The following is a 15,834-nucleotide window of genomic DNA, read 5'->3' on the forward strand; positions in this document are numbered from 1 at the left end:
ATCGGTCCACTTATAATGCCTATTCAATGGAAATTTTTCCTCTTATATCAACCATAATAACGTATGGGGAAACCTCATATGACCTAATTTAAACCACATAATTTGTTATCATCTTGGCTGACAATATACCAAAAATAAGCGAAATAGGCCCAGTAGGTAAGCCAAAAATGCATTATCCTCTTTAAACTAATTCGAACACTCTTTACAAAAACGGCAATATAACAGCCGCGCCGCATGTCCCTAACATTCCTAGACAATCTACAACATTACAACTCTTCTATGGTCAAGGCACATGGAGCTGTGTACCATGTTTTTAAATTTTTATGAGCTTCCGATATTAGTAAATATGCCGTTTTAAGTTCCAATTCTAGTGTTAGTGACCATGTCAGTTTAAAAACTTATATTTATTAATTTAATTTTTTTCTTAATTTTCTGTTTTCATTGAAATATTTAGTTGTATTATGCTTCTGTGAACGAGTACTACTTGTAGTTTCATTTAAATCATATGAATGATCTCCATACTGTATATTACTATAGTTACGGGTACAAATTCATGCCCATTTTCCTTATTTTGTTTTCATGAATACGAAAATGTAATTTCATGATAAATAAAATGTCATGACTAATTGTAAGGTTAAATTTATTATCAGCTCGTAACAGTCCAATGCTTAGCTTATAAATTAAAAACCTAGTGCTTATAACATAAGAAAAAAAATAACTGGGATGATACAAAGTCAAAGTCATAGTCAAAATTATTTATTTCAAACAGACCGGGGAAGACACTTTTGAACAACAAATCAAATATTACAATATTAAAAGAAAAAAAAGTCCGTCTGTCATTCCGCCTCTAGTTGCTCTGTTTGTTCGTTCCAAAGTGTAGATTCCTATGTAGAAGAACGAGCAAGGAACTCCATAGGTTACCCTTTTCCAATCAGTTTCACAATATAATTACGATTATGAAAGAAATAGGAGTTTGTGATAAGATGACTTAATGCCAAATTAGCATTAAGTCATCCTATCACAGAGTCAGATTTATCAGAGAGCGCTGCTGCACGGGCTCTGTCTATTGTGTAGTCCGTTAGCTCTTACAACACTCGCATGGCAGAAATTGAAGAAATGCTAGTTCTAATAAAATGCAATGTTACACCTTATATCCTCAAAGAAATAGGCAGAGGTGCACATTACGGCACGTAATGCCGCTGTACAATGTACACCCAATATTCACCATTTGTGTTATAAGTCCCATGTAATAGGGGGTGAGCTTATTGCCATATACCGGGCACAAATCCAGACTCCGTGCTACTACTGAGAAATTTTCGAAAAACCGAAAAATACCCAGTAATTCTTTGCTCAGCGGTCGTACCGGATTTGTATTTAAAACGTTAATTAGTATTATTTTAAAAAAAAACCTAAAAAAGCTCAGTTATAATCTCTAATAACTTGGGATAAAATATAAACATAATAATTAATAAATACCACATATTATCACACTCCATCATAATATAACACCAACTAAACCAATCCTAGGTAAGCAGGAACGCACAAACACAATATATCACCAATTTATTAAATAAAGAAACTAAAATACACTCAAAATAATAACACACACTGCAATACCAAAACAACAACGACTAAGAAAAGACTAGGGCGCCATTGATTGACTATTTTGACAGCAACAGATGATTTTCTTGAAACATCAATAAAAAGAAATGTTGCCACAAGACGAAAATGCTTGTACTTGTCGGCTGCTCCCCGAATTGAGGGAGATTTTCTCCCCATTTTTTTAGGGCGGAAAAATCATTTAATCACTTCTCTCGCCTTGGGCGAGACGAGAGGGATTGTCAGACTCTGACTGATTAAAAACCCCTCCGTTCCTACTCCAGCATTTCGAGCCAGAGCTCCGGTAAACCCGCTAGGTAGTTCGCAAGATTTTCTCCGCTAAGTTAAGGGAGAAATTAATCAGTAGTTTTACGGAGAAATTATTTTGGTGGTAATATTACCAATGTTTATATTATAACTTTCATGAGATATACTAAATTAATTACTATGTTTTTCGCCTTAACCCAGGAACTTGACTAGTTTCAAGCAATTCCAGAGGCTCATAAGCACCAGCAGCGCAACAATCGCCGCGTCGTTTCACGCAATGCTGCTCATGAATATGAGCCTCTAGTATGGTTTGAAATTAGTCGAGGTCCTCGTCAAATAAACTTATTTGTTAATTTAAATAATTTAATTGTTAAAACACAACGAATACGTCGTATATTTGTTATTCACACGTGTTTGCATATTTTTGGTTACCGATGAGCAGTGTATCTTTAATTTAATTAATTACTTAATTAACTTTTTATATTTATAAGTTTCCTTATTAAAATATTTTAGTTAACTTTAAAAAATAAGGGAAATAGTTTTGAGATATTATAACACTGTTTTACGATTAAAATTTTAAATGGCAACACAGCTTCGTGTTAAAATATTTAGTTAAACAATGATTGTTTAACTCTGTTAACTGTTATTCCCCCTTATATGAACAAGTATTGATTGGAAAAAAATTTAACAGAGAAATTGTCAAAATATATTTTTTACAGAGTAACAAATGCAGTTTCTCTTTCGTTCTTCTCCATTCAAAACATTACACTTTGAACGAGCACCTAGCTTCACTGACAGACAGACTGACAGACTATTATTTATTTCTTTATTTATTAACATTACAAAAGTACCTATTTATGGTTTAATTAGAATAAATAACTTGACTGTGACTTTGATGTAAGAAAAAGCCAACCAAGAATATACAGAAATATTTCTTAAGCAAAACAAGGAAAAAATGGGCAGAAAAAAATCTTAAGCAAAACAATTTTGCAAGGTCCGCTAGTACATAATAATTATATTATATTCTGCATGTAACCTCATATTGAAGATCTCACTCAAACAGGACAGACATAAGCTGACATTGAAAATTAAGTATCACAGAAAAATCTCTTAAGCAAAACAAAGTTAGCGGTGTCCGCAAGTCCATTATAATTATTATATAATACTCTGCATGTATCCTCTTATTGAATGAACATCTCAAACAGGACGGCCATAAGCTGACATTGAAAATTAAGTATCACAGAAAAATCTCTTAAGCGAAAGAAAGTTTGCGGTGTCCGCTAGTCCATTATAATTATAATGATATTCTACAGGTAACCTCTTATTGAACATCTCAAACAGTTCGGTCCAAATTAAGCAATAGAAACAAACCTGTACTGCATGTGGAAGTTCTTGGCAGCGTCCAGCAGCTTCATCTTGGTCACAAACATGTCCGGAGACAGCATCAAGTCCGCATGGGCCTGGATCTCCTGCACCAGCTCATCCACGAAGAACCGTTGTTGGTCTTCCGGTTCTGCAGTCCTGTAGGAGAAAGGTGGAAACTTTAGTATATGAAAAAAATGAAAAATAGGTATTTATTTTATTTTATTTATTTATTTTAGTCAAAGTCAAAGTCAAAATCATTTATTTCAAATAGACCAGGAAGGCACTTTTGAACGTCAAAGCAAATATAATTATATTAATAACGTCAGCCTGTATTGAGAGTATATTGTTGTATACTTTAAGTGTGGGCTCGCCATGCTTCGGCACGAATGGGCCGACTCGACTGGAGTGATACCACGGCTGACCAGAAAACCGACGTGAAACAACGCTTGCGTTTTGTTTCGTTGTGTAAGTGAGGTTACCGAAGGCCCAATTATCCCCCTTCCCAATCCCCGATTCCAACAACCCTTAAATTCCAAACCCCCAAAAGGCCGGCAACGCACTTGTAACGCCTCTGGTGTTTCAAGTGTCCATGGGCGGCGGCGATTGCTTACCATCAGGGGCCTTAGTCTGCTATTACAATTGTGTCAGAATGGTCGATCACTGAGCAGTGCAAGAGGGACGGAGCTATGTAGGTTGTATAGCTCCATCCCTCTTGCACTGTTCAATGATCGAACATTGTGACACAATTGTAATAGCAGACTAAGGCCCCAGGTGATCCGTCGGCTCGTTTACCGGCTTATAACATAAAAAAAAGTTTTTTTTTACTTACCAAATTCTGCTCTCGATCCATGGTGCCAAACAGTGGCGTACTTCAATCGGGAAGTGGTCTCCATAGATGGTACGGACCTAAGGACAAAATAACGTCTTTTATTATAACTTTCGTGAGATATTTTTTTTTTTTTTTTGAGGGGGGAGAGTCATCCAATGACTTCTCCCGCCTTGGGCGCGGCGAGAGGGAGTGTCAGACTCTTACTGACTAAAAACCACCCCGTTCCGTCTCCTGCTTTTCGAGCCGGAGCCCCGGTAAACCCGCTAGGTAGTCCGCAGCTCCGGATTTCGTGAGACATACTAAATTAATCGCCGCGTCGTGTGTCGCGGTATGCTGCTCATGAATATGAGCCTCTAGCATGGCTTGAAACTAGTCGAGTTCCTCGTCAAACAGTTACGTAAGTAAGCCGATAACATAATAATTAATAATTAACATTCTACAATGACTGCCTCGTAGGTCGGCCCCTTGCCCGAGCAAGGGGTCTTGGGTTCGATTCCCGGGTAAGGTAAGGGCAAAGAATTATTGGCCATTTTCGAAAATTTCTCAGTAGTAGCACGAAGTCTGGAATTGTCTCCAGTAGAAGGCAATAGGCTCACCCCTATTACATGGGACCTATAACACAAGTGGATGTACAAAAATGCATTGTACAGTGGTATTACGTGCCGCAATGTGCACCTCTGCCTACAATACATTACAAATTCTACATTATCAATATTAGTATAGAGTCTGGAATAGTATGGCTGAAGGTTTACCTTCTGGAGACTCTCCGGAGGCAGTTGCTGAGCTCTAGCCCAGAGAGACATCTTCGATCTGAAACAAAAAGAAACATATTTATTGTAATAAAGTGAGGAAGAGTCATGCTTTGGCACAGCTGGGCCGGCTCGACCGGAGTGATACCACGGCCGAGCAGAAAACTGACGTGAAACAACGCTTGCGTTGTGTGAGTGAGGTTACTGGAGGCCCAAATACCCCGCTTCCCCAACAACCCTAAACCCCTAACAGGAGTTTTAAATTTTGTCCCCCAAAATGCCGGCAACGGACTTCTAACGCCTCTGGTGTTTCAAATGTCTATGGGCGGTGGCGATTGATTAACATCAGGTGATCCGTCATCTCATTTACCGGCGTTTAGTCCACCATAAAAAAAGGTTAGTGAAATAAGTGTAGAGTTTCCTAATATCTAACAACTGCACGGTTAGTGCGGTGGCTGAGCAACGTGCAACATGTAGCGGGTTCGATTCTCGCACGAAGCAACTCTTTGTGTGATCCATAAATTGTTGTATCAAGTCTAGGTGTCATGTGTATGTGAACTTGTATGTTTGTAAACGCACCCACGACACAGAAGAAAATCTTAATGTGGGGCAATGTTTATAAATAAAAACTTGTACTAAGGTTACAGCTTATAGACAGTAAAATTATCAATATATATTTAACTATAGGTACTTACTATATTTTTAAACGCAGCACTGATAAGAAACGACGCTCCTATATTTCGGTTATCTGTAAAAAAAATAAGAGGTTAAGCCAAGATCATATTTATTACCTAATTCTAAACTGTAAAAATAAGTTAAATTATTATGTTTTTCGGCTTAGTTATACACGTAACTGTTGGAACTCGACTAGTTTCAAGCCATACCACAATGCATGGAGTGCTAGTCATGAATATGAGCTTCTAGCATGGCTTGAAACTAGTCGAGTTCCTCGTCAAACAGTTACGTGAGTAAGCCGATAACATAATAATTAATTTAGTATGTCTCACGAGTGTTATAAATTATAAACATGTCAAAATGTGATTAAAATAAGAATAACAGCTAAGCTTTATTTTTATATGGAAAGATGCGTGCTATGGTTGTATACTATGGATGGCTTCCCTACTATCGATACATCGCATACTCGAGCTGCGCATCTTTCTCGCACAGTTACATAGCTTAGTATCAGTGGAATCGGTCACATAGTTTCACAGCTTAGCTATAACATCTTCGTAGCATAGCTACATAGCACATATCTGGTGGAAAATCACCAATAACCATAGGATTCTTATTACGTATTTTTCATATTTCGCAGACTAACTACTAAATGTGTCAAAATGTATGTTGCCGTACCCTAACCGGGTTTCATGTTGAGACAAATGCCCCTAATTATGTATCATCTAAATGTACACATGAATGCAATAAATAATTTGAGTTTGACTATATTTTGCCTTCTGCGGACCTTTGGTTGACAACCACTGGCAAGATTATAAACGCTACATCAATAAAACATGTCTACAATCGTTGCAACGATGAATAATGCTACCTAATTAACTCGTTACAATGCAACAAACGCCAAACCGCCGTATTCAGAGTCATTTATCTATAAGTGTGGGCTCGCCATGCTTCGGCACTGCTGGGCCGGCTCGACCGGAGTGATACCACGGCCGAACAGAAAACTGACGTGAAACAACGCTTGCGTTGTGTGAGTGAGGTTACCGGAGGCCCAATTACTCCCATTCCCAATGCCCCATTCTTCAACAACCCTTAAATTCCTAACCCCCAAAAGGCCGGCAACGTACTTGTAACGCCTCTAGTGTTTCGGGGGTCCATGGGCGGCCATCAGGTGATCCCTTTATCGGCTTATTCTATAAAAAAAAATAATGGTTACTTAACCCAGTCCTTAGAATGTTTTTCCACCAGAGATGTGCTATGTAGCTATGCTACGAAGATGTAATAGCTAAGCTGTGAAATTATGTGACCGTTTTCACTGATACTAAGCTATGTAGCTGAGCGAGGAAGATGCGCAGCTTGAGTAGGCGATGTATCGATAGTAGGCAAGTCATCTTTACATATAAAAAACATAGCTGAGCTGAGTCCGTTTCCACCAGTGCTAAGCTATGTGTACCAATGAATATGATTGGTGGAAGCCAAACGTATCCACAGCAACGTAGCATAGCACATCTCTAGTGGAAAAGCACCCGTAGCGATTGTTTTCGGAACAAAATCGTCACTAAAGAATAGGTCGTTTAAGAAACCATTAAATAACTCTGACCGCCATCATACTCAGAGTCATTTAATGGTTACTTAACCCAGTCCTTAGCAATTGTTTTCGATACAATATAGTTACTAAGGAATAGTTTATGTCACCATTAAATGTCTCTGAGTACGGCAGTAAGGCTGAATTGATTAATTAAAGAATAATTAGCACTTTTGTTGTTATCCTTCAATGAACGTGTTTAAATAAATATCACGCTTAAACCACTGATGGGTAGACAGAGAAATAAGCTAACAGAATGACTTGGAGGCTCACTCTTCAATCCAATTCCGATCGATCGGTCGACAGATTAATACTAGAACCGTGCGAAGATCGATCGATCGATCACCAGATTAATACTAGAACCGTGCGTACAGCGCCGAGCGTTCCGCGCGCGCCTCCAAGAGCCATCAGACCACCACAGATGGGGCCCAGTAGGGCTGATGCCTGATCCGGAGCCGCGGTTAACCAGGGCTCCGGCTTAAAAAGCGGGAGTAGTTAGGTACGGGGTGGTTTTTAGTCAGTAACTGACTACTGACTCTTACTGACTAAAAACCACCCCGTTCCTACTCCTCCTTTTCGAACCGAAGCCCCGGTAAACCCGCTAGGTAGTCCGCAGCTCCGGATCTCATTAAAGGATAGCATAGCAACTTTAGTGTTTATGCGATAGTTAGTATAAGGCCACAAACTAGGGCTGTTACTATAAAAATGAATTAGGTAACATCATTAGACAAAAGTAGGTGTGTCGTTTACACCGCTGTCTACCCCCTAGGGATTAGCGGGCGTGAACTTAACACGTAAATGTGGTATTAGCCTATTAGGCATAATTTATTTCGGCTCGGCTCGAAGCAAGGTTTGGAATGGGGTGGTGTTTAGTCAGTAAGAGTCTGATATTCACCCAAAGCGGGAGAAGCCATTGGATGATTCCCCCTCCTCAAAGAATAAGCCTTTTGTTTCTATATGGGGTGTTCACATACGATGATAAATTGGGCGATATAACTACGACTGTGGCGGAGGTAGAATAAACCTTCAAAAGGCGCCTAGCTTTTTGGTGAGAAAGACTAGGGAGTGTGGGATTTTTACCTCACTAAAACCACCCCTGTCTGCCGCATGTCCGATGAGCAGTGGGCAGTGGGCTCACCACTGAGTGGAATCCACTCAACGTCAATAGACGTCGCGACAGGCCCAGAAGGAGATGGCGGGAAGAACCCGATCTTGATGTTTATGAAAAGGATTGGCCACAGAAAGCCCTACGAAGAGATGAGTGGAAGGAGGGTAGGGAGGCCTTTGCCCTGCAGTGGGACGACCATGGCTGAAAATAAATAAATAAACCACCCCGGTGGCCACCCTCAGCAGCGATAAGAGGCTCCTAGTCCTTAGCACATAGTTATGCTACTTTTTATCCCACGGGAATGTGAGCGAAGCCGCCGACACTAGCTAGTCAATTTTTTTTTTATGAGACATGCCGGTAATCGAGCAGACGTATTACCTGATGGTAAGCAAACGCCGCCGCCCATGGACACTTGAAACACCAGAGGCTTTACAAGTGCGTTACCGGCTTTTTGGGAGTTAGGAATTTAAGGGTTGTTGTTCGGGAATGGGGATGGGGAAGATTGGGAAGGGGGGAATTGGGCCTCCGGTAACCTCACTCACACAACGAAACACAACGCAAGTAAACTAGCTAATAGAGCTCTGTGTCTGGCCTATTTCAGTCAACAACATAGCACACACGTGTTATCCTAACGCAACTCATAATAAACAAACTAATGTTTGTTTATCACACAAAATTTAACTACGGAACATTATTATTTTCAAAAATCAATTGCTGTTTATTAATCTCGCTACAACTCGAGAACGGCTGGACCGATTTGGCAAATTTTGGTCTTAAATTATTAGTCCAGGGAAGGCTTAAAAGTTGTGATGAGAAAAAAATATTGAGGCTGTACGAAGATGGTCTGGAACAACCCATAAGACATTTTTTATCCCACGGAACTGCTACCGAAGCCACTGGCAGAAGTTATTAGGTAATAACTTCTACTATTTAGGTAAATAAAGTAATTCTTCCCTTCAAACACTCATTTTTATGGATTTGGGTGCAAACAAGCAGACGTGTCACCTGATGGTAAGCAATCAGCACTGCCCATGGACACCACACACTCACACAGTGTGTGTACAAACTAAACAAAAATTTTTCGAAATTGCATCAAAATCCATTCAGTAGTTTTTGAGTTAAACACAAACAGATGCAACAGAGGAACTTGTTTTATATTTAATTATGTAAATGATATGGAAATATATTTAAAAATCAAAGGATGCAGAAATGTATTTAATAATGAGTAACTAGTTAGTGAAAGTTAGTAGACAAACCTGTCATAATATTATATATTTATAGTTATATAAGTAACAAATTAAATATTGACATGACCTATTGATATTTTTGTTTAAAGAAGTAATGTTTGTTTAAGATTTCTATCACATAGACAAATACATAACTCAACTATGCCCTTTGAGTTTGTTTCGGCATTTCTTCTCAGAGTAGTCCTATAGGAAATGCCGGCCTCATCTAGTTATTTTAAAGATTGAGGTGTAAAAGTGTTATCTTGTAAACAATTTGGAAAAATAAATATCATTTAACTACCATTTAAACAGAATCCTGTATTCCTGAAAAATATTAGATTTTCTTTCTTTTTAATAAAAATGTTGCCCCACACTAGAATTTTCTCCTGTGTTGTGTGTGCGTTTACATACACATGACAACCACACTTGGAACAACAATTTGTGAATCACATAAAGAGTTGTTCTGTGCAGGCTCTAAACGCAACCAGTTGCTCAGCTAACATCAACCTAACCTAACAAATCTATGTTTCAGGTCACATCATCGTTATCAGGTCATCTGTTTTCACATAAAACCTACTTTACATTAGCTGCTGGGTAGGTCTAGAAGAATCTATCTAGACTATTGTCATTAGACAGAGACTTCACAACACTCTCTGATAACCAGATCCTTCTCAACTGGTATCTGTGTGTAGCCGCTATAAGCCAAGGCAGGTGACATTTAAGTCTTTGACTGCCAATAGAAAACTGTTGAAGGCAAATCCTCCGCTAACGTTGGTCACTGGTGACCACCACAGCGTTCAATGTGTTAATGATACTTTGTCTTCACCAACCTATAAGTACAAGGGATTAAGTAATAGTTAGATAACAAACAAGCAGATGAGTCACCCGATGGCAAGCGAGCAGCGTCACCCATGGACACCCGCAACAACAGAGGAGTCACAGGTGCATTACCAGTATTTAAGTTAAGGTGCTCCCTTACACTAAGTTGCTCTTAGTTAATGATGATTTAGGGTTAATTGTAGAAGACACTACACATTTAACAGAGACCCTGAAGCAGTACTCTCTGATAAACTTGAACCTTTTATACTGGAATCTCCAACCCACCTTTATATTTTTTAGAAGGGGAAGTCATCCAATGGCTTCTCCCGCCTTGGGTGAGGCGAGAGAGAGTGTTAGACTCTTACTGACTAAAAACCATTCTGTTCCTACTCCTGTTTTTGAGCCAGAGCCCTGGTAAGCCCGCTAGGTAGACAATAGCTTTGGCTTCAACTCGCTTGTCAACGGAGATTATGGCAAACCTCTTCTATAAAGAGGAGGCCCAGTAAACTGTGTCAGGGTGACTAAGTTTGGGTTTAATACAGTGCCAATTACTCATCGTCACATTGGCGAGGTTGTATGACTAGATACATTAATATTATGTGTGGTTTCTGTCTAATGTGGGACAAAGACAGGAGTTTATGTATGTATGTATTATGACTAGTTTACATGACACTGGTATGTGAACCCCGGAGTCCTATCTTAAGAGAAGACATAAGACAAAGGATTTTGTACTAAAAATTGGGTAATATGATGCAAATCTCGATAGCAACAGTGAAAGCAAGATATTTAGAACATATCCTGGTATATAAGAGGCAGAAATAGGACTAAATAGTGACTTAAAATAGACTTTTTAACTTAACATATTGCTAGCATTTTTGTTGTAGAATTTTACACAAAAACGCATGATCAGCACGTTCAAAGTATGCCTAGATTATCTAGGGCACTCAATAATAGACAAATAATAACTTAAACAATAAAAATTACCTTTCAACAGCACATTATAACACGAAAAACGTATTTAAAAAAGTTTTCAAACGCTAACTGCGCCACAAACTAAAACTTGCACTTTTATGACACTATGACAAAAACTAGGCAAAGGTAACCTTTCCGAAATGCCAGAAGCATTAACAACTTTTTCACATCCATGCAATTCCAGGGGTGGGTTGACCCCGACAGTTTACCTGTATCGAACGCTCTGAGCCAATTCCAAGAAATTTTGACGCACACACTCAACACCAATGCGAACACAGCGCAACAACGCACACTTACATAGCAGTTTTAATTTTAGTACACATATTTACTTACGTTTCTCGTATGAAAATTTCTCGATATTAATCACTTTTTACTAATCCTGTCATCACATTAAACTTTAGTGGTTGTTTAACATTATTTTTGTATTAATTTGCACACCGGTACAGTATGAGTGAGACAAAAAACTGATGACAAAAAAATGAACTTCAAGGAAACTCATGCAAAAACATACCTCCCCGTCACCCGCGCACCCCTGATTGACATTTGAAATGATACCATGCTCAAATTTGTAAACACCCGCCTAAATGCTACCTATCAATCACGAATTAGGTCACCTAATCCTACTTTGATAAGGTTTTTGATATTAATTATATTTCTTATTTTAGATTTTGTTTCGGTACCAAAAGATAACTATTGTGAAAGAAATATATATTACCAAGTTTCAAATAATAAAGTTAACTCAAGATGTAAAAATCAATAAATCATTCATTATAATTTGCATTAAAATTTGAAATAAAAAAGAAGTATTGGCTTAACAACAGAAACTATCATTTCATAAAACAATCTTTTGCCGTGGCAGATACAATATTGCCTATAAGCGTGGAGTTTTTCCACACTAGCCACACTCAGAGGCATTTCCTGGAATTCGTCTGGCTGTCTCGGTTGTCTTTATTTATTCAACGTTCAGAAACGATGAAATAATTTAAAATGATGACATAATATTTCGATACCAATGATTTTTTTACTAATATCAATGTAAATAATTAAATATTTTGAAACACTTAATCAACAGCAAAAATTTTAAGGTAAATCTAAACACTTTTTTTGTAGTACTACCTTCGATGTGTAATTTTAGAACGAAACGTCAAAATCAAACATGGCGCGGGAATTTTAAAAGTCATTGCGTGACGTAATAAGTGAAATATTTCATTTGGTGTCATTTTATAGCCATGTTAACACATTAAAATAATAAAATATACATAATTTTATAAGAAAATATTATAATAACCTTAAAAAAAAACTAGAAAAAAATATGGAAAAGCCTAAAGTTAGGAAGACTAAAACCATGTAAGTTTTTATAATAATACTAAAGTACCAATCTGAATACGAAAGGTAGAGTGCTTTTCCACCAGAGATGTGCTATGTAGCTATGCTACGAAGATGTAATAGCTAAGCTGTGAAACTATGTGACCGTTTTCACTGATACTCAGCTATGCAGCATGCGAGGAAGATGCGTAACTCGAGTATGCAATGTATCGATAGTAGGAAAGCTATCCATAGCACGCATCTTTCCATATAAAAACATAGCTTAGCTGAGTCCGTTTCCACCAGTAAGCTTTCGCTAAGCTATGTGTACCAATGAATATGATTGGTGAAAGCTAAACGCATCCACAGCAACGTAGCATAGCACATCTCTAGTGGAAAGGCACTCTTAGTGTAAACCGCTTCTCCAAATAGCTTAATGAACTATGAAAGCTAGTTTTTTAAATTAATTATTATGTTATCGGCTTACTCACGTAACCTCCGTCTCCCATGGGGGTAGGCAAAGACATGTAGTAGAGACAATGGACCGTTAATTGCTACGAATCTTACATACCTCTTTCGCTTCATCAAAAGTTTTTTCATGCTTTCTTCGTGAGTAAGCCGACAACATAATAATTAATTTAGTATGTCTCACGAAAGTTGTAATAAAATTACAGGCAGATTACTTACCCAGCCCCCTATCTACACTCTTGGAACAGTGAAATACCACCGCTTTTGAAGAAGTGCAGCCCTATAAGGACACGTCGGTTAGTACATATCATGTAGAACATACATACATGATGAATGGTAGTACTGCTATATCAGACTGAATAGCGATTGGGAGACTATTATTATATTTTTTATGGTATAATTTGGTAAACGAGCAGACGGATCACCTGATGGTAACACCAGAGGCGTTACAAGTGAGTTGCCGGCCTTTTGGGGGTTAGGATTCGGATCTTCCCAATCCGTCCTTCCCAATTTGCTCGTTTACAAATAGGCCACTACTACTATTTGGCTACTGATAAAACTACCATGTTTAATAAAGAATAACTCCGAACGGACTAAGATTTGGAACTTGGCCCCATAGTAACTTTTATTCAGCTCACATTTACCTATCCAATGATGTAACACATAGCTATTAGAAAATGGGACCAGGATTTGCATCCTCCTTTCTTCACTATTGTAATGTTCAAACACAACACTACCTCCCATTAAAGCCGTGGCAGATACTTTTAGAACACCTTATATTTTTGCAGGCTCTTCCACAGTCCACGAAGACCCATAAGTACTCCAAAAATAAAGAGCAAATCCTACTCAGCAGTAAGAGGCCCTGATCCTACGGCACCACACTTAAAATATGGTGTCTTCAGCAACAAAAGGATCATTGCTAACAGGTTAGTTTTTACTGATTTTCTCTTTGTATTACCCACCGTAGTCAATTATTATGTTATCGGCTTAGGCAGTTGTCCCACCAACGGCGAGTGAACGACTAACTATCGGCTATTTTCTCGCTCAAGAAACGTACAATAGATATACTTTCCGTGTAAACAAAAGAGATGCATATACAAATAGTTGATCGCTGACTGTTCACACTGCCGGCGAGTGCTCGCTTCACTTGTTTGTTTTTGTTTTCACTCGTTTTCACTCGTTTCTAGTTCTAGCTCTACTCGTTACTCGTTCATCGTTGCCGGTGGGACAACTGCCTTACCCACGTAACTGTTTGACGAGGTAACTCGACTAATTTGTGATACGCTAGGGGCTCAAATTCATAAACAGCATTGTGTGACCCACGACGTGGCGAATGTCACAGAGCTAACTAAGCTTTATTATGTTTGTTTATGGTATATAAGCCGGTAAGCGAGCAGATGTATCACCTGATGGTAGGCATTCAGCGTATCCGCAACACTAGAGGATTTGCAAAGGTGTTTCCACCTTTTGGAGAATAGGGAATCGGGGCTCCGATAACCTCAAAGAGCTATCAGCGCGCGCCTCAAAAAGCCATCAGACCACCACAGATGGGGCCCGCTAGGGCTGATGCCTGATCCGGAGCTGCGGACTACCTAGCGGGTTTACCGTAGCTCCGGCTCAAAAAGCAGGAGTAGGAACGGGGTGGTTTTTAGTCAGTAAGAGTCTGACACTCCCTCTCACCTCCCCCAAGGCGGGAATTAAATGATTGTCCCCCTAAAAAAATCGCAGTCGCAGCAGCCGGTCACCCAGTCACTGCGCCAACCGTATGTTTATTATATTTATATTTTATTTATTTATTTAACTTTTTGCAACTTTATTGTGTAACGGTGAGCTTAATGCCATGCCATTTATGGTGTTATTCAGGGCCACAGTCCTACCAAAAGGTAAGCAGCCGACGTCCAACACCAGACACAGTAATGTTCTCAAGGACAAGTTATCTGATGACCTGATGAGCCGACACAGCATGTCTCCCACCATGAAGTGCCCGGTGCATAGAAGCAGGCAGTTGCAACGTAAGTATAATTTTTTATTAGGTTTAACGATCAAATACTGAAATGCTATTCAATTTTAAGTAGTGTTTAAATATTTAAATTAGATTGCACGACGACTTTGGTGGAAAAGCACCCTAATAACGCCATGGTAGATAGTCTCACAACCGTCATAAGTCTCACGAATATCAACGGTCTCACTATTGACAATAATTATACATTTATCGTAACGCCTTTTATCCCCGAAGGGGTAGGCGTTACGGCACGTAATGCCGCTATACAATGTACACACACTTTTCACTATTTGTGTTATAAGTCCCATGTAATAGGGGTGAGACTATTGCCATATACTGGGTACAATTCCAGACTCCGTGCTACTATTGAGAAATTTTCGAAAAACCGAAATAAGATCAGTAATACTATACCCGACCCGGGAATCGAACCCGACACCCGTTGTCCGGCAGTGTGTCCGGCACTTGCGACCACTCCACCGACAAGGCAGTCAAATCAACTTTTTTTTATTAGACTCACGATCAAATACTGAAATTAGATTTAGATTTCATGATCGTCCCACTGTAGGGCAAAGACCCTCCTACCCTCCATCCACTCCTCTCTGTGTAAAGCGTTTAAATATGCTTAAATATAAGTTTTGACGTGCAACGGGTAGCGGGTTCGATTCATATATATTAGTCAGGTGTTCGATACATCTTCGTAGCATAACTATATAGCACATCTCTGATGGATAACACCTTAGTACAGATATAGTAAATAGTTTAGGCACATTTTCAGACTGCGTGCTACTATTGAGAAATTTTCGAAAAACCGAATAAAACCACGGTAATACTTTGCCCGACCCGGGAATCGAACCCGACACCCGTTGTC

General features: G+C 39.0%; 1 protein-coding gene and 3 long non-coding RNA genes across 9 annotated transcripts in view; 2 read left to right on the plus strand and 2 right to left on the minus strand.

Annotated features, from left to right (window-relative positions):
* The window catches only part of LOC118280931 (signal transducer and activator of transcription 5B), a 50,659-nt gene extending 38,962 nt beyond the window's left edge, over positions 1–11,697 (minus strand). For 3 of the 5 annotated variants that reach the window (XM_050700700.1, XM_050700698.1, XM_050700702.1), the window contains exons 1-5: positions 11,525–11,696; positions 5,505–5,557; positions 4,813–4,870; positions 4,061–4,137; positions 3,238–3,387 (exon numbers count right to left, since the gene is read on the minus strand). In XM_050700700.1, the coding sequence (XP_050556657.1) occupies positions 3,238–3,387; positions 4,061–4,137; positions 4,813–4,863 (278 nt within the window). In that variant the 5' untranslated portion in view covers positions 4,864–4,870; positions 5,505–5,557; positions 11,525–11,696. Of the gene's footprint in view, positions 1–3,237; positions 3,388–4,060; positions 4,138–4,812; positions 4,871–5,504; positions 5,558–11,203; positions 11,495–11,524 lie in introns of those variants that run through there. The other 2 variants (XM_050700699.1, XM_050700701.1) reach the window with 2 other exon arrangements.
* Positions 1–15,834, minus strand: part of LOC126911849 (uncharacterized) — a 146,600-nt gene that overhangs the window by 42,948 nt on the left and 87,818 nt on the right. The window lies entirely within an intron of this gene.
* Positions 1–15,834, plus strand: part of LOC126911857 (uncharacterized) — a 135,992-nt gene that overhangs the window by 41,328 nt on the left and 78,830 nt on the right. The gene's annotated exons all lie outside the window — the stretch shown is intronic.
* Positions 12,382–13,824, plus strand: LOC126911864 (uncharacterized). Its single transcript, XR_007706346.1, has 3 exons — positions 12,382–12,538; positions 13,171–13,260; positions 13,753–13,824. It is a non-coding gene; the product is annotated as an uncharacterized LOC126911864 (long non-coding RNA).

Source organism: Spodoptera frugiperda, chromosome 19 (assembly GCF_023101765.2).
Source record: "Spodoptera frugiperda isolate SF20-4 chromosome 19, AGI-APGP_CSIRO_Sfru_2.0, whole genome shotgun sequence".
NCBI lineage: Eukaryota > Metazoa > Arthropoda > Insecta > Lepidoptera > Noctuidae > Spodoptera > Spodoptera frugiperda.